Raw genomic sequence first — 17,352 nt, forward strand, 5'->3', positions numbered from 1 at the left:
ATAAAGAAAAACAAAAACTGAACAATTTATTTTTATGAACTTAGCCATCTCAAAATTTGGAACAAAATAAATACATCAATTGATTTTAAAGTACTAGGTTATAATCAAAAGTCATTTGCCTATCATTTTCAAGTATAAAGACCTTTGGATACATAGTACCTTTATACTTTAGAGAATCTTGACCCTTTTTTTTTTTTTGACTTGTGTGTTTTAATGTTATTACTCAATACAAATTTGTGGCCACAAAACTCTTATGAACTAACACAGATAAAATAATTTAACATATTTTTAATGGTTTAGTAATAGGTGATTAATAAAATGGTTTTATAAGTTGAACCTGATACATATATTATCACTCATAGCAAACATTTAAGACTTTTTGTATTTGTTGATATAATTCTTAACTCCATCTTACTTCCCTGCAGCTGATATTCTTTTACTCCATTTTTCTGATTTTTTCAATTTATTTTAGCTATATTTCGTACATAAATAAGCCGCCACAAATATCTAAGTTAGAACAAATGGTACTAGTGTTAACTCATTAATTGATTTCTAGATTGTTTTACTACTCCCCCTACTCCATTGAAGGTCATATTTCACTTTACTGCTCATGACTACAGAGTGTTCCTCAATAACTGGCATGTGTATGTACACATATTTATACACAACACTATAGTAACAGGAATATTTGTTAATATCTTACATTATTTCTGCTTAGACAAAGTTTTAGATAAGTAACAGTTTTAAAACTATACAAAAATTCACTGTCGACTTTATTTACTTTTTACTTCTATTATTATTTTATGCAGAATGAGTTCTCCGATCTACAGTTATTAAAACTACTAAAACAGTAGAACTATCTTTTTGAAAGGATAACTTTGCATTTTTATTTATTCATTTATTTATTTTTAGATGGAGTCTCGCTCTGTTGCCCAGGTTGGAGTGCAGTGGCATGATCTTGGCTCACTGCAACCTCTGCCCCCTGGGTTCGGGTGATTCTCCTGCCTCAGCCTCCTGAGTAGCTGGGATTACAGGCGCACACCCCCTTACCCAGCTAATATTTGTATTTGTAGTAGAGACGGAATTTCTTCATATTCGTCAGGCTAGTCTGAAACTTCTGACCTCGTGATCCACCCACCTTGGCCTCCCAAAGTGCTGGGATTACAGATGTGAGCCACTGCGCCCGACCGGATAACTTTGCAGTTTTAAATATATCTTGATTTTGACACGGAAAGCATTCTTGCTATCATTTCTCCAAAAAACTGATAATAAAGTATGAATATGATTTGATAATTTAAAATCCCTGTTTATTTTAGTATGGGAGAAAGAAGACAAGTATTGAGTTTTTAAAATTTGATTTTTAATCTTTATGATTTTAAAGACCATAAGATCATGTAAGAATTTTAGATTCCAAAATATTGGTATCTGAAAAGAATATGCACATTTATAATTTTAATGAATTTTTAAGCTTCCTTTATTTAATGGCATAAAATATTTTCAATTATTTCGTAAATGTAGAAAAATATACTTTAAAAACTGTAATTAAAAAGTCTAACTAAAACATTAAGAAAAGTTATAATTTCCATAAATAGATATATGTTTGCAAATGGTTACTCTCTAAAGAAGTATTCAACTGTTTATATATTTTTGCCATAGATTGACCCAACATTAAGAAAGCATCGAGAACAGTTGGTCATTGAAGTTGGACGAAAACTAGACAAAGCTCAGATGATTCGTTTTGAGGAGCGAACTGGATATTTTTCCTCAACTGATTTGGGTAGAACTGCCAGCCATTACTATATTAAATACAACACCATTGAGGTATTATACTGAGTGAAACAAATGCAAATATGTTTAATTTTATATGCACATACTTTCTAGACTTCAAAGTGTGTTATTAATGCAAAATAATAAAAGCAAATAATATAACATAATCCATTTAACTTATATGAAGTCAACAGTATACCCTCAGTAAAGACAAGAAACAAAATAAAACTTCAGATACTCAGAAACCTCTTGTCATCCTATTCAATGTGTTTATCCCAAGCAGTATACACACCAAAGCCTAAAAAGTCAAGGCACATTTGCTTATACATGTAACGGTTTTCAGAAAACACCTCATGTGCTTACTAACTTTTCCCCATCTTTCCCCAAATAAACTTCTATTTGTATAGCACTTTAGATTTCTTTAAAATCTTTAAACATATTTTATCTCAGAACTGTGATCTGGTTGAGATCAATCTAACAAATTGTCTCTAGCTTTTCACTTCTTCCATCACCTATTCACATCCACTCATTTTGTCAAAGTAACTTTTTAAATTTGTTCACTTGCTAGTGTGTTACTGCCACTCTATATCCTAAACCTGTTTGCAGTTCTTTTGCAGGAACTTTAGCCCTTCTTTAGCATTTGTCTTCAATCTATGTGCCCTTTGACTGATTTTTTTCAACACCGTTTTCTGATTTTCTGTATGTCCTCACTATTAATATTTTGAGAATTTTCAGATTACATATTTTCTAGATATACATCTCTGAATTTTTTGATACATGATCAGCTTAGAATTAGTGAACTGTGCAGATTTCCACATGGCCATGCTGCAAATAAGCAAAAACCAGAATCTTATGAACTTTTTAAAGGTGTCTAATGTAAATTTTATTAACTTTTATTCATCATCCATCTTTTTCCTGCTAAAGATCTTCTATAGCTAATTATGTTCTAGGAATTTTTGTTTTGGTCTTTGATAAATTTGTTGATATTTATAAAGCAATGACTTTAAGTACTGTAACCAGACATTATAACTGCACTTTGTAATTTATAGTCACATTTGTAATTTAAAATATTTTAAATGTTTTGATTTTAATCAAATATAACACTTACTTTGGTAGACCTTTAATGAACTCTTTGATGCTCACAAAACAGAAGGTGATATCTTTGCCATAGTCTCCAAAGCAGAAGAATTTGATCAAATTAAGGTAAGATTCTTGAAATTTGAATCAAATTCATACAACATGTGTGCATTCATTCATTTATAAAAGCTTCTCATTAATTAATACCATATAAGCTGTATGGCACATCACATTTGGAATATCAGCAATGTTCTTTATTTATCAATAAGACCCACTGTCCTAGATTATAATATTACATCATACCTAACATCATTCTTTGTTCTGTACTCCACATCAAATAATTTAAATTGGTTTTGCAGTAATGAAACTGTTGAAGAGTGTAATATGAAGATTTTGGTTTATTGCAATGTAAGGCTCATGGAAGAAAATGTAAAAGTACCTGTATGATTCAAACCATAGATATGAGTGTTTCTGTACCTGTATTAATATTTAATCTTATTAACAGTGAAAACTTTAATACTTTGAATCATAGTACTTCACGGCTTTAAGCTATGAATGTGTTATACCATATAAAAATATATAACTATAATGAATGCATTTGAAGATAATTCAAGTTTGCCCTAATCCAGTTGTGCAGAGGTTTTACTCTGGTCAGATAAAATATGAAATCTCATCAATTCAAGCATAGTGAGGTCAGAAGATTTAATTTTTTGGCATATCAAATTTTTATATGTCAATGGTGAATTTAATATTGGTGATGAATAATAAAATGTAATTGTATCAGCCTCAAGATCATTTCATATTGCAGTTTTTTAGCTACCTGTGGAAAAATTATTGTTATTTAACTCTATGAAAGAAAAGTGCTGCTTTATATTAAATGGAAACTCTTACAAAGCATGCAGTGTATTTAATTTCAATGTGAAAATTTTAAATGAATCAGCCCCAAAATTCCAATAAATCCATTGATTCTTCTAGGTCAGAGAAGAGGAAATAGAGGAGTTAGATGCCTTATTAAGCAATTTTTGTGAACTCTCCACTCCTGGAGGTGTAGAGAATAGTTATGGGAAAATAAACATCTTACTTCAAACTTATATCAGCCGAGGAGAAATGGACAGTTTCTCCCTTATATCAGATTCTGCGTATGTTGCACAGGTAAGAATCTTATTCCCTTCCCTTTTCTCTTCCTTGAATATCTTTAGAGGACCAAGGTGCTAATTCATGCTATGCTATGAATGTATTGCTTTGTGACATGCTACCAAACCACCATTTTACTTAGAACTGGTTCTGCTAATTTGTAAATCTTTTATGCAATCTGTGCTCATAAAACAAGACTGGGGATGAGATTTGATGGCTGATGGCTTTTTTTGGTGTTGATGTTGTTTGTTATAAAGTTTTAAAATGATACCTGATTTTTTTTCTACTTTAAATGATGAATTTCATTTCTTTTACTTATAAAGTAAAAGAATATAAAGTACTTATAAAGAGAAAAGTTAAAGAATATTGCAAGCACAAAGAAAAGATTGTGGAACTTTTTTAGTTTTTACCAAATATTAGAAATAATAATATTTTTAATCATTAAATAAGGCATAGTAAACATATTTCCTACCATATGTTCAGTGTAATAAGTCTCTGGTTTTTACAAAAGCAATCTCTCCTCTCTACTGTTAAAACTTAAAAATTGAGGACAGAAAGAAATTTATTCCCTAAACTACAGCTCATTTAATTTATAACTTTTAAAAAATACCATGGTATAATATGTTCAAATATTTGTGTTTTTATATTCAAGCCCTCATGTGAAGTAAAGTAGGTTATGTTTTACTCTATTTTTCCTTCAAATGAAAGATTTCCCTTCTAGACATACTTTTTAAAAAAACTTACTTACCTATCAAGGCTTTTTAATTTTATTTTATTGAGTATTTCCTTTTATAAATTAAGAATAAATTAAAACTTCATTTTATTTTAAATATGGAAATGATTCTGCTGTTGTGTTGTATTTGTAATTTTGTTCAAAGACTAAATATAGAAAAGAATGTTTGTGTTAAATGAATCACTATTAATAGCCGTGAGTACTTAGGAGTGCTGTCAACATGGAATATTTACAAACACAAACCAAGACATACTGGTAAACATTTTGAATGAATGTAGTAATTTAATCAGTGTAACCAAGATACCAGGTGATGATTTCATAAATTATATAAAGTTAATATAGATGTAGTGAAAATATTTATATGTTCTTTACAGCTGCTATAGGAATAATTGTTTCTAATCTCCTTTGTTTTATATGTTTTTCTGTAAAGTAATACAATATTGTCATTTTATATTTTCTAATATTTTATGTTCTAATATTTTATATTGAAATAGTTAATCATTTAAATAAAAGGTAAAGTTTTACTGGGTTCTGGATGAATAATCTGGCAACATTTCTGCTTGCTTCAAGATTATGAAGATATTATCAGAGACTGACATAAGAATTGCTTACAATGTAAAACTTTAATTCTCTTCATGATTGGTATCCAAGAAGTCAACTTCTGATTAAGGATATCTCAAAGCATCCCTGGTTTTTCTTAAACAACCATTATAGATTTAGCATCCCTGAATGCATCAGATAAATTATATTTTATTACATTTTAAGTTTAAGCTATCAGTAATTGAACAACTACTCTCTCAACTCTGTAAAATGGTATTTTCTTCTATATTTTTTAAGCTTTCTCTTCTCAGCCCCTAAGGTAAACCTGTAGCTCAAATATTCTAGGATTCTATTTAAAGGCTTATGCTTAACTTTTCTAGACTGTACATGTTATAGACTTATTATTTTCAACCAATTTATATCATTCCAGATTAAAATGTCCTGTTTGTATCCTGTCATATGGAATTTCTCCTACTTCTTTTAGTTTTGAGGAGACAACTGTAGATCAGTAATATTAAAATGATATACTTTCAAAGACAGTTGGGAAAATTAGCCTGATAGTTTTTTATAAGAACAAGTGGGAATGAGGTAGGAAAACCTATTTGATAGATATAGTAATCAAAATTTTATTTATTGTTCTCTGGGCCTTATAAGACCCATTCAGTCATTTTTAATGGATATCAGAACTGTCCTCATACTTCTATCTACCATTTTGTACTTTAGTTTCTAATACTGAAACAAAATAGTCAAATTAGTCAAAAGACAGTGCATATCTTATATAAAATGTGAAATGAAAGCCCTTAACTCATCTGTCATTTTTGACCTCATAATTTTAGGCTGGATTGTTTGTCTGCCATTTGAAATATTTTCGGTTTTGTATGTCTTGTTTGGATTTTAACCAGATTGAACATTCTTTATTTTCAAATACAGATGTTACTGGATATTGGAAGGTATCTTTAAGTTCATTTAATAAATAATCTTTAATAAAACAATCTGCAAAGTTAATGATAGAGGAGTGGAGGCAAAATAAATGGGAGCTAGCTGTAGAAATGTGAAGAAAAAAGACTGCATTCATTATAACTTTCTATATGTCTATTAATGAAGTTAGCCTCAGACCACTGAGTCTAGAATCTCAGTTATATTTGGAGTCCTTTAGTCCTGGCTTTGAGTAGATGCTCTGACACCAACTAGCTGTGTGACCTTGGTCAAATTTTTTTACCTCTTTGAGCCCTAATATATTCATCTATAAAATCATAATATCAAATCAATTAAATGAAGTTTTTGTAAAAATTAAATGAGGCAATATATGTAAAGCAAGTTAACATATTGTTTGGTTTATAGGAAGCCAATAATATGGCCCTTTCATGTGAGTAGCTACACTAATCAGTATTTCATTTGTCACCCTTCTCTCATTAATTTTTTTTTCCCTGACTGGATCCCAGTCTTCCTTAATCCTCTAAATAGCCTTGTAAATTTAGTCATTCCACTATTCATCTAGAGGCATCCTTGTCTGTTATAGTCAGATGCCTTAACAGCCTCCTAAATAGTTTGCATGCCTTTTGTATCTTCCTACTTTGTTCCTGTTTAGAAGGTAGAACTTTCTAAGAACTTGGAAATACGGCTTCTCCTCTGAGAGTAAGCAAGTAGCATCCACATATAAAGGATAGGATTATTCTTATGTAGAAATAATAAGAATAATTAGGATTATATGCGAAAAGATATGCCCCACAATTCAAGGATGCAGCTTGACTTGAACTTCTTTTCAGAGTGAGTTTAAATAATAAATTTGTTGACAAATTTAAAAGCACATTGGGTATAACCACCAATCTCCTCCTATTATTTTTTAGAATGCGGCTAGAATTGTCCGTGCTCTTTTTGAAATTGCTCTGAGGAAACGTTGGCCTGCCATGACCTACAGGCTCCTGAATCTTAGTAAAGTCATTGACAAGAGGCTTTGGGGTTGGGCTAGCCCTTTGAGACAATTTTCAGTCCTACCACCACACATCTTAACAAGATTAGAAGAAAAAAAGCTTACTGTGGATAAGCTGAAAGACATGAGGAAAGATGAAATAGGTAAGAAAGGAAGCGAATATGTTTGAATGTATTGTTTTATGCAAATAGAATATGTTGCTAGATGTAAAAGAAGGTATTGTGAATTTACACATTAATCAAAATAAAAATTTTGCCATATTTATAAGTATTTTTCGTTTATCTAAAATCAAGCAAAAATCTCTTCATATTCAAGTGAGTCTGTTTATAGTAGTTTAAACACTATCGTAATTTTAAGAACCCTATTAATAGCTAAAGAAACCTTGATACTGACTTTAAAAACTGTGAGTTGCTAATTCAAGTTAACTATTACAAAATATTCAAACATGCCAGGTCAAGAATGTCAGCTATTCTACATAGCAAATCATAAAACAAGCAATAAAATCACCTTCTCTGAAATCCCATTTACAAGTCAGATTATATTGCTTTTTTCTGCCTGGACACATTTGTTCTATGTGATATTTTTCTGCAGGTCACATTTTGCATCATGTGAATATTGGACTGAAGGTCAAACAATGTGTTCATCAGATTCCTTCTGTTACGATGGAAGCATCCATTCAGCCCATCACAAGGACTGTCCTCCGAGTGACACTCAGCATCTATCCTGATTTCACTTGGAATGATCAGGTAGAAGTGGAAAATGCCTATATCTATGTTAAACAAAAATGTCTGTACTACAGGTTCAACTACATCTGTTCCTAAGGCATATAGAAAATCCTCTAAATGGAATATATATTGAGGATTTATGTAAAAAATTACAGCAATTAGCCGAGAATGGTGGCAGGTGCCAGCTACTCGGGAGGCTGAGGCAGGAGAATGGCGTGAACTCAAGGGGCCTGAGCTTGCCATGAGCCAAGACCGTGCCACTGCACTCCAGCCTGGGTGACAGAGCGAGACTCTGTCTCAAAAAAATAATAATAATTTAAAAACCTTACAGCAATATTTACTCTCATCCTCAACAAAACCTTGGTATATTAGTAATATGTCAACCATTGAGGTTCCTAAATTTCAACAATGAACAACAGTTTAGTGGATTCAACTCCATAGAGACTTTGCTATATTAGTTCTATCTTCTTTTATTTTCTCTACGTTATCTTCATTTTTGCCATGTCTACTTTGTCATTTTAGCCTTCCAAAAAATTCAAGATTTTTCATGGTAAAAAGAGCCATTTTTAAATCTTGATGTCTCTTAAATTAATATTCTTTCATTTTTTGAAACATTAGACTTGTAGAAAAGTATTCTGTATTTTCCCCCGATCACCTGTTTCTTTCCTGCTGAGACTACTTCCTCCATGATCTCCAAAGACCGATGGATTGCCATAATAAATAGATCTTTCTCAGTTATTTTCTTTACTTCTCTGAATATTTAACACCATACAGTTTTTCAAAATGTTCATCCTTGATTCCCATCATGTTTTTGTTTGTTTTAATTCTTTCTTCTCCATTGATAGCTTAGATATTATTGTGTATATAAAGATACACACCAGATTCTCTTTTTATTCAATCAATATCTTTTAAAGATCTATTTTTTTACCAGTTGCTATGTTAGAGATTGTAGTTACAAAGGCAAGTGAGGCTCAGTTCTTACTTTCAGTAAGCCACTGGGGGAAAACAAGTAAATCACTATTAATAGTATAGCAGTGCCTATTTTACATGTTATTGTAAAGTTCTAATTAAGTAAGTGTCTTCTGCATTACCTGATGTTTATAGATCTTTAATGTGAATGAATTTTAACAGTATGCTCTAAAATTACCCAACCTTGATTTTAACCTAATTCTACATTGGTCTTAAAGTGTCTAAATCTTTAATTTCTTTAGTTTCCTCAGTTATAAACATGCATTATAATAATAATAATAATCCTTTTTACAGAATTTTCATTGGGACTAGATTATACAAAATTATATTTAATATTTCTGTAGATATAAAGTTTCACATAAATCTAAATTTATAGTTACCCATAAACTCATACTTGAAATTTTATTTTTAATAGACTATTTTTGAAATGAGTGGAAGTTTTGTATTTCTTACACTGTCTCCTTCTTCCAATATCTGTAATAAATCTGCAGTTTGATTTAATTCATTAGTAAGACAGAGTACTTAATGATTTTAATAGTTATCTCTGTCAGGCACAATGCTGTTGACTTCAAGATTGGAAAACTTGAGTTGCCTCAAACTGAGTTAAGGACTAAAGTATATTATCTTTTATAATAAAAGGTCCACAGGTAGAATAGGCCCTAAGGATGGTTGAGTCTTCTGTTTAACAATGTCATTCAAGGACCAGGAACTTTTCACCCATTTGTTCTGCTGACACTTGTGGATATTTCTCAAATGTTTTCATGATTTATTGTTTGCATTAAACAGAGCATGGGAAATACATCCCCACTTCTCCAGCCCAGAGCATAGACCATAGACCTTTTCTTCTGTCTAACTGGGCCAGTATTTGTCATGTGCCTCTGCCTTACCACAGCAGTTGTGAGGGGAATCCCATGAGCTGATTGACTTATGCCAATCAAAATTATCCCAGAGGATGTGGTCACTTTTTCTTGAGTCACATGAGGGAGAGATGCATGCTGAACAAGACTGGGTTTCACAAGGAACAGCGAGTGAGAGAGAGAGTAAGAGAGAGAGAAAGACATTGAAATGGATAAAACAAAATATAGTATATCTATCCAATGGAATATTATTAGACAATAAAAAGGAATGAAAGCATTCATGCATGCTAAAACTTAGATGAACTGTGAAACCATCATAGTAAATTAAAAAATCCAGTCATAAAAGACTGCATATTATATGATTTTATTTAATTGAAATTTACAGAATAGGCAAATCTGTAAGGAAAAGGTAGTGACTACTAATGGGTACAAGGTTTCTTTTTGAGGTGGTAAAAATGTTCTAAGACTAGATTATGGTGATGGTTGTACAACTTTGGAAATATTTTAAAATTATTTAACTGTATACTGTAAATATTTAAATGAGTAAACTTTGTAATATAAATTGTGTATCAATAAAGCTTCTAGGGTGAGAAGATTGGATGCTATCCCTTACTTGAGTTATGATATACTATTTTTCTTCTAGGTACATGGGACAGTGGGAGAACCTTGGTGGATTTGGGTAGAAGATCCTACAAATGATCATATTTATCATTCGGAGTATTTTCTAGCTCTAAAAAAACAAGTAAGTATATATATGTGGATATATCCTTATTATTTTGCTATTCTAAAAAAATTTATGCTAACAGTTTCTGCTTTTATTTCTCTGTAATTTTATAGTACAATTAAAACTTTATTTTATGTTTTAGTTTTCTGTTAGTTTTAAAAGAATACAGTGATTAAATGTTATAGTACTGGTATATTCAGTGTGATCATGGTTTAATAACTTCAGTTACCAGTCATGTCCCACATAGTGACATTTCAGTGAACAACGGACCACATACACAACAACAGTACAATAGTGGTCCCTTAAGGTTATAATACTGTATTTTCACCTACTTTTTCTAGGTTTAAATATGTTTAGAAAGCTACGTACCATCGTATTATAATTGCCTAAAATATTCAATACAGTAACATGCTGTATGGTCACATGCTGTATGAGAGCAATAGGCTATGCCATATAGCTTAGATGTTTAGGAGGCTATACCATCTGGCTTGTCTGCATACACTGTGACATTCTTAAGACAAAATTGCCTAATGACACATTTTTCAGAATTATTCCTGTCATTAAGCAATACATTACTGGATAATCTTTACCATGGTTTAAGACATGGGTTCCAGAGGTGTGGAATATGAAAATAGGCAGGATAAATAATAATCTTAAGGGTCACATGCACAAAATACTGAATAGTATTGAATTAAAAGAGTGTTTTTTCAAATTTCTTTATAAATCACAAGACAAAGACTCAATTTGATGATATTTCTTTAACTGATGCCTCATTTGTAATTTCTGTTTTTATCAAAGAGAAAGAAAGCTTCAGGTAAGAGTCTTGGGTAGGCAACAGTAGAATTTCAGAGCAGTGTTTTGTATTCACCGCTTTTGTCTTCTTGGTTACCTTCTATTTGTACCAAGTGATTCCACTATTCCACTTTAGGTACTGATAGAACTTAACGAAAAATATTAAGTAAATAATATGGTAATTCGGTATGGTAAAAATCATAAAGTTATATAATTGAATGAATGATGTTTGGGAAATTCAGTAGTCAAATTGGTAACTTGTTAATACATGATGATATGCATATGTAAATAATATAAATTGGGCATAAAATTTTACCTTCTATCAAGTATCCTCAGAAGGGTACCATGCACAAGTTTCTAAAGTTTCTGAATATTTCAGCTATTTAGAAATTCAAGATACTTTGTCTTTAGTATATCTTGTAGAGATACCATTATCTTAACAGTAGACTAATAAGGGCTTTATGCTATTAGAATATCCTTATTTATTTTTGACTTTATTTCATATTAGGTCATTAGCAAAGAAGCTCAACTACTGGTATTTACAATCCCTATTTTTGAGCCTTTGCCTTCCCAATACTACATCCGAGCAGTGTCTGATAGATGGTTGGGTGCTGAGGCAGTATGTATTATCAACTTTCAGCATCTAATTCTACCAGAGAGACATCCTCCTCATACAGGTAACATGGTGAATGCTGATTTGAATCACTGATTTTTCCAAAATGATTGTTTTAATTAATGTTGAAAAATGTCTATGCCTTATAAAGTTTTACTTATAATCATTATAACTTCTCTGTAACTCCCTTTTTATTTCATTTGTTATTAATCATTTAATCTGTGCTCTCTGTAAAACTTTTATTTTCTCCCTTGCATTTATTCCAGTTTACTTAAACTTATTTCTAGTATGTTAAATTAACTAACATACCAGTGAGTTATGGGGAATTTTCCCCCATCTTTAGTGTTTCTACACCAAAAACAAAAAAGCTAATATTAAGGAATCATATTATGGTATCACTATGGAATGGATTTCCATATACCTCAAGTGAGTTTGTGTCCTGCAGATAACATATACCCTTTATATTAGTTTTATCCCTCTGCCCTAACATTATAAAGGGGTACATGGCAATCTTCAATATCATATAATAGTGTTTTTCACTGTCATACCTTGTAAAAATCCATTTTAAATTTTGATGACACGAACAAATACCTTTTTATTTTGACTTAATATAGAAGCAGATTTTCAGGAATAAATGTTTACAGTGATACTTTTAAGTGCCCTATGAAATACTCTATTTCAAAAAATCCTAAACTAATCTGTTAATTAACTAGTATAATAAGTTTATTTCTTCTTTTTCAGAATTCATAATTGATGAGTATTGATTTTAAGAGGGCCTTAATTTATAGAAAAATGAAAGTCCATATTTTTTCTCATATGATTCTTCCAAAGAGAAACCCTTTGTCATTTTCAGAATAAAATATAGTCCTCGCTACTTTTAATGAACTCATTATTTGGCAGTCCTTTGGGAATTGAAACAGGTCTTAACGTGACTTTAAACTTTGCCATTTTTGTCATACTTGTACCTTATTAATTATCTTAGCTTATTTTAAAGAGAGATACTTTATACTACAGCTTAATTCCACTTTGATATCTTGGCAGAACAGAACTAACAGGCTTGTCAACATAGAAAAATAATGAGATTGTAGTATCTAGTGATCTGCTCATTGAAGCGGATCTTTCTAGTTGTCTTTCATCAAATGTGCTTACATGTAATATTCAGAATCTCAGCATAAAATATATAAAAAATGTTTGGTGCTTTAATGTAAAATACCATCTTCAAACATCATTAATCTTTGAGCACAGCACTTGATCTTAATATGTGTTAGCATTATATTTCAATGTTCATTTAATCTTTTGTCTGCCAAATGACCAAGAATGTATCACCCTGTTCATATAATTAGCTGAGTTCTGACTACATTTTTAAAAACAATAAATGTACTACCATAACATCTCAGTTGATATTAGACATATACAAAGTAACCTCAATGATTCCAGGGTCTCTTTGAATATATAGTCATACCATTGAGCCCAAATGAGCCAAGAAAAATCTTCATCTTTCACTAATATAAAGCATCGTAATTTAACATCATCACTAAATATGCAATATGCAGAGTTTTTTTTTTTTTTTAGTCTTTTTAAGAACATTTCTTAGCTTTGATTAGCATTATAAGCATTAACTTGCAATGCTTCCCCTCCTTCCTTCTCGATTTTTTATTCATTTTATTTTATTTGTGAGACGGAGTTTCACTCTTTCGCCCAGGCTGAAGTGAAGTGGGGCGATCTCGGCTCACTGCAAGTGAGCAGCACCCGCCGGGTTCAAGTGATTCTCCTGCCTCAGCCTTCCCAGTAGCTGGGATTACAGGTGCCTGCCACCGCGCCCAGCTAATTTTTGTATTTTTAGTAGAGACAGGGTTTCGCCATGTTGGCCAGGCTGTTCTTGAACTCCTCAGGTGATCCATCCGCCTTGGCCTTCCGAAGTGCTAGAATTTCAGGCTTGAGCCACCGCGCCCGACCTCGATTTTTAGTGCTTCAGAAAATTTAAGAAACTTACAGTCTGGTATAGAAAGCATGTCATTAGCCCTCAGTTACCTATGTAATTAATTGAATAGAGCAGTAGGGAAAGGATAATTTTTTAAATTAACTTTTTGACTTTTAAATACATTTTTTAAGAAGAAAATTTGCCATACTTCCATTTTGAAACAGTACCGTGAACATGTGACTCAAGGTACAGACTACTGTGTTACCTTACAGATTATTTCTTCTTGTTTAAATTTGAAATGACTGGATTTCTATTTCATGAAATAATCTTGAGAGTAAAGCTGCCTTCTGGTTTTCTAACGGATACTTTCTGGATTATGGAGAATATAAGGTCTGTCGAATTCAAGGGTGTATTACTGTTTCTCTAAATCATTTTATGTTTCTAATTCCCTAGGCCTCCCATCCACATAGTAAGAAACAACTAAATCTAGTTTCTAGGTTTTCTCAGGGCAGTTTTCTTTTACTCAGTCATGCTTTGTTTTAAAACTCCCACCCTATCTTCTACCTGGAATTACCCTAAATTCATTTTACTTTCCATTGACAACAGTAGTTCACTCAACTACTCTTGCTTGGTCAGTGTCTAACAGAACAAAAGTAATTTGTTGTTAGTAACCATTTCAGTGTTGAAGTCTGCAAATGGTTTTAATTTTTTTGCCAATTGAGGCAGATTTAGGTTTTGTTCTGTAACATGCATATACTTGTTATTCAAATGACTTTCCTGATTAGGAAAAAAAGGATGTAGCATTATAGTTGGCTTATATAAAAGCATCCAGTATGTGAATATGGTAAATGTGATTATTTGCGTGACAGATTTGTTGAAATGCCAGATCTGTAATGGGTATATAAGAATTTGTGTTAAGCTTTTTCTCCCTGTCTAAGGAACTAAGGATTACTATAATCTATTCTTTACAATACAATATTCAGTATTGTGCATGTTTTTCAATTATTGTATAGCCATCCTGTTGGGTCTTTTCAGAATTACTGGATCTTCAGCCTTTACCAATCACAGCTTTGGGATGTAAAGCATATGAAGCCCTGTACAACTTCAGCCACTTTAACCCTGTACAGACACAAATATTTCATACACTGTATCACACGGATTGTAATGTCCTACTTGGAGCACCTACTGGATCGGGAAAGACTGTTGCAGCTGAATTGGCCATTTTCAGAGTCTTCAACAAATACCCTACTTCAAAGGTCTGTTGAAAGAATCATATACCTACATTTAATTAGAAAAGACATTCATAATCTCTAAACTAGACAGTTATAAATATATTAGCAGGGTCCAAAGAATAGATTTGTCACTCTCAGTGAATTTCGCAGGGGACCAGATCAGTACAGATACACCGTGAAGATATCATGGGTTTGGTTACATACTACCACAATATAGTGAATGTCACAATAAAGCAAGTCACACAAATTTTTTGGATTCCCAGTGCATATAAAAATTCTGTTTATACTATACCATAGCCTATTAGGTGTGCAATAGCTAAATATATACCTAGCTAAATTTGAGAATACTTTATTACTAAGAAATACTATCAATCATCTGAGCCTTTGGTGAGTCTTAATCTTTTTGCTAGTGAAGGGTTTTGCCTCAGTGTCAATGGCTGCTGACTGATCACGGTTGTGGCTACTGAAGGTTGGAGTAGCTGTGGCCATTTCTTTAAATAAGACAACAATGAAGTTTGCCACATTGATTGACTCTTCCTTTCATGAAAACTTTTTCTGTAGCATGTGATGCCGCCTGATAGCATTTTACCCACAATAGAACGTCTTTCAAAATGAGTCGACCCTCTCAAACCCTGCCACTGCTTTATGAACTAAGTTTATGTAATATTCTAAATTCTTATTGTAATTTCAGCAGTGGTCCTAGTGTCTTTGTCATCAGTAGATTCTATCGCAAGAAATACCTTTACTTTGCTCATCCATGAGAAGCAACTCCTCATCTGTTCATTTTATCGTGAGATTGTAACAATTCAGTTATGTCATCAGGCTCCACTTCTAATTCTAGTTCTCTTGCTGTTTCCACCACATCTGCAGTGCCTTTCTCTACTGAGGTCTTGAACCCCTCAGTCATCCATGAAGGGTGGAATCAACTTCTTCCTAACTCCTGTTAATGTTGGTATTTTGATCTCCTTCCAAGGATCATGCATGTTCTTAATGGCATCTAGAATCGTGAATTCTTTCCAGAAGGTTTTCAACTTAACTCTGCCCAGGTCCATCAGAGGAATCACTATCTATGGTAGCTATGGTCTTATGAAACATATTTCTCAAGTAAAAAGATAGGAAAGCCAAAATTACCCTTAGATCCCTGGAGTGCAGAATAGGTCTTATGTTAGCAGGCATGAAAACAACATTCATCTCTTTGTACATCTCCATCAAAACTTTGGAGTGTGATTAGATGCATTGTCAATGGAGCAGTCACACTTTGAAAAGAATCTTTTTTTCTAAGCAGTAGGTCTTAACAGTGGGCTTAAAATATTCAATAAACCATGCCCTTTAGTAGTAAATATGCTGTCATCCGGACTTTGTTGTTCCATTTATAGAGCACAGACAGAGGTGATTTAGCATAATTCTTAAGGACGCTAGGGTTTTCGGAATGGTTAAATGAGCATTGGCTTCAACTTCAAGTCACCCATTGGATTAGTCGCTAATAAGAAATTAGCTTATCCTTTGAAGCTTTGAAGCCAGTCATTGACTTCTCTCTACCTGTGAAAGTCCTTGATGGCATCCTCTTCCAATATTAGGCTATTTTGTATACATTAAAACTCTGTTGTTTATTGTAGCCACCTTCCTCAATTATCTTAGCTATATTTTCCAGATAACTTGCTGCAGCTTCTGTATCAGCACTTGCTGCTTCACCTGGCACTTTATAGAGGTGACTTCTTTCTTTAAACATTATGAAACAAGCTTCAGATTTTTCTTCTGGATTGTCCTCACCACGCTCAGCCTTCACAGAATTAAAGAGAATTTGGAGCTTGCTCTAGAGTAGGCTTTATGTTATGGAAATATCGTAGTTGATTTGATCTTCTGTCTACACCTCTCAAACTTTCTCCATATCAGGAATAAAACTGTTTCACTTTCTTACTATTCATGTGTTCAGTGAAGTAGCACTTTTCATTTCCTTCAAGAACTTGTCCTTTGCATTCAAAACTTGACTAACTCCTTGGTATTAAGAGGCCTGGCTTTTGGCCTATCTCAACTTTCGACCTGCCCTCCTCCCTAAGCTTAATCATTTCTAGCTTTTGATTTAAAGTGAGAGACATGTAACTCTTCCTTTCACTTGAACATTTAGAGGCTATTGTAGGATTATTAATTGACCTAATTTCAATACTGTTGTGTCTTAGGGAAGAAGGAAGCCTGAGGAGAAGGAAAGAGATGGGGGAACAGCTGATCAGTGGAGAAGTTAGAACACACACACTTATAATTAAGTTTGTCATCTTATATGGTATAGTTCATGACACTACAAAACAATTACAATGATAACATCAAAGATCACTGACCACAG

At 32.4% G+C, this 17,352-nt stretch overlaps 1 protein-coding gene across 1 annotated transcript in view; it reads left to right on the plus strand.

Annotated features, from left to right (window-relative positions):
- ASCC3 (activating signal cointegrator 1 complex subunit 3) overlaps positions 1 to 17,352 on the plus strand; it is a 389,336-nt gene that overhangs the window by 240,607 nt on the left and 131,377 nt on the right. The window contains exons 18-25 of the mRNA XM_023205913.2: positions 1,657 to 1,821; positions 2,884 to 2,970; positions 3,820 to 3,996; positions 7,099 to 7,324; positions 7,773 to 7,927; positions 10,376 to 10,474; positions 11,757 to 11,925; positions 14,818 to 15,038. Of these exons, the coding sequence (XP_023061681.2) occupies positions 1,657 to 1,821; positions 2,884 to 2,970; positions 3,820 to 3,996; positions 7,099 to 7,324; positions 7,773 to 7,927; positions 10,376 to 10,474; positions 11,757 to 11,925; positions 14,818 to 15,038 (1,299 nt within the window). The remainder of the gene's footprint in view (positions 1 to 1,656; positions 1,822 to 2,883; positions 2,971 to 3,819; positions 3,997 to 7,098; positions 7,325 to 7,772; positions 7,928 to 10,375; positions 10,475 to 11,756; positions 11,926 to 14,817; positions 15,039 to 17,352) is intronic.

Source organism: Piliocolobus tephrosceles, chromosome 5 (assembly GCF_002776525.5).
Source record: "Piliocolobus tephrosceles isolate RC106 chromosome 5, ASM277652v3, whole genome shotgun sequence".
Taxonomy (NCBI): Eukaryota; Metazoa; Chordata; class Mammalia; order Primates; family Cercopithecidae; genus Piliocolobus; species Piliocolobus tephrosceles.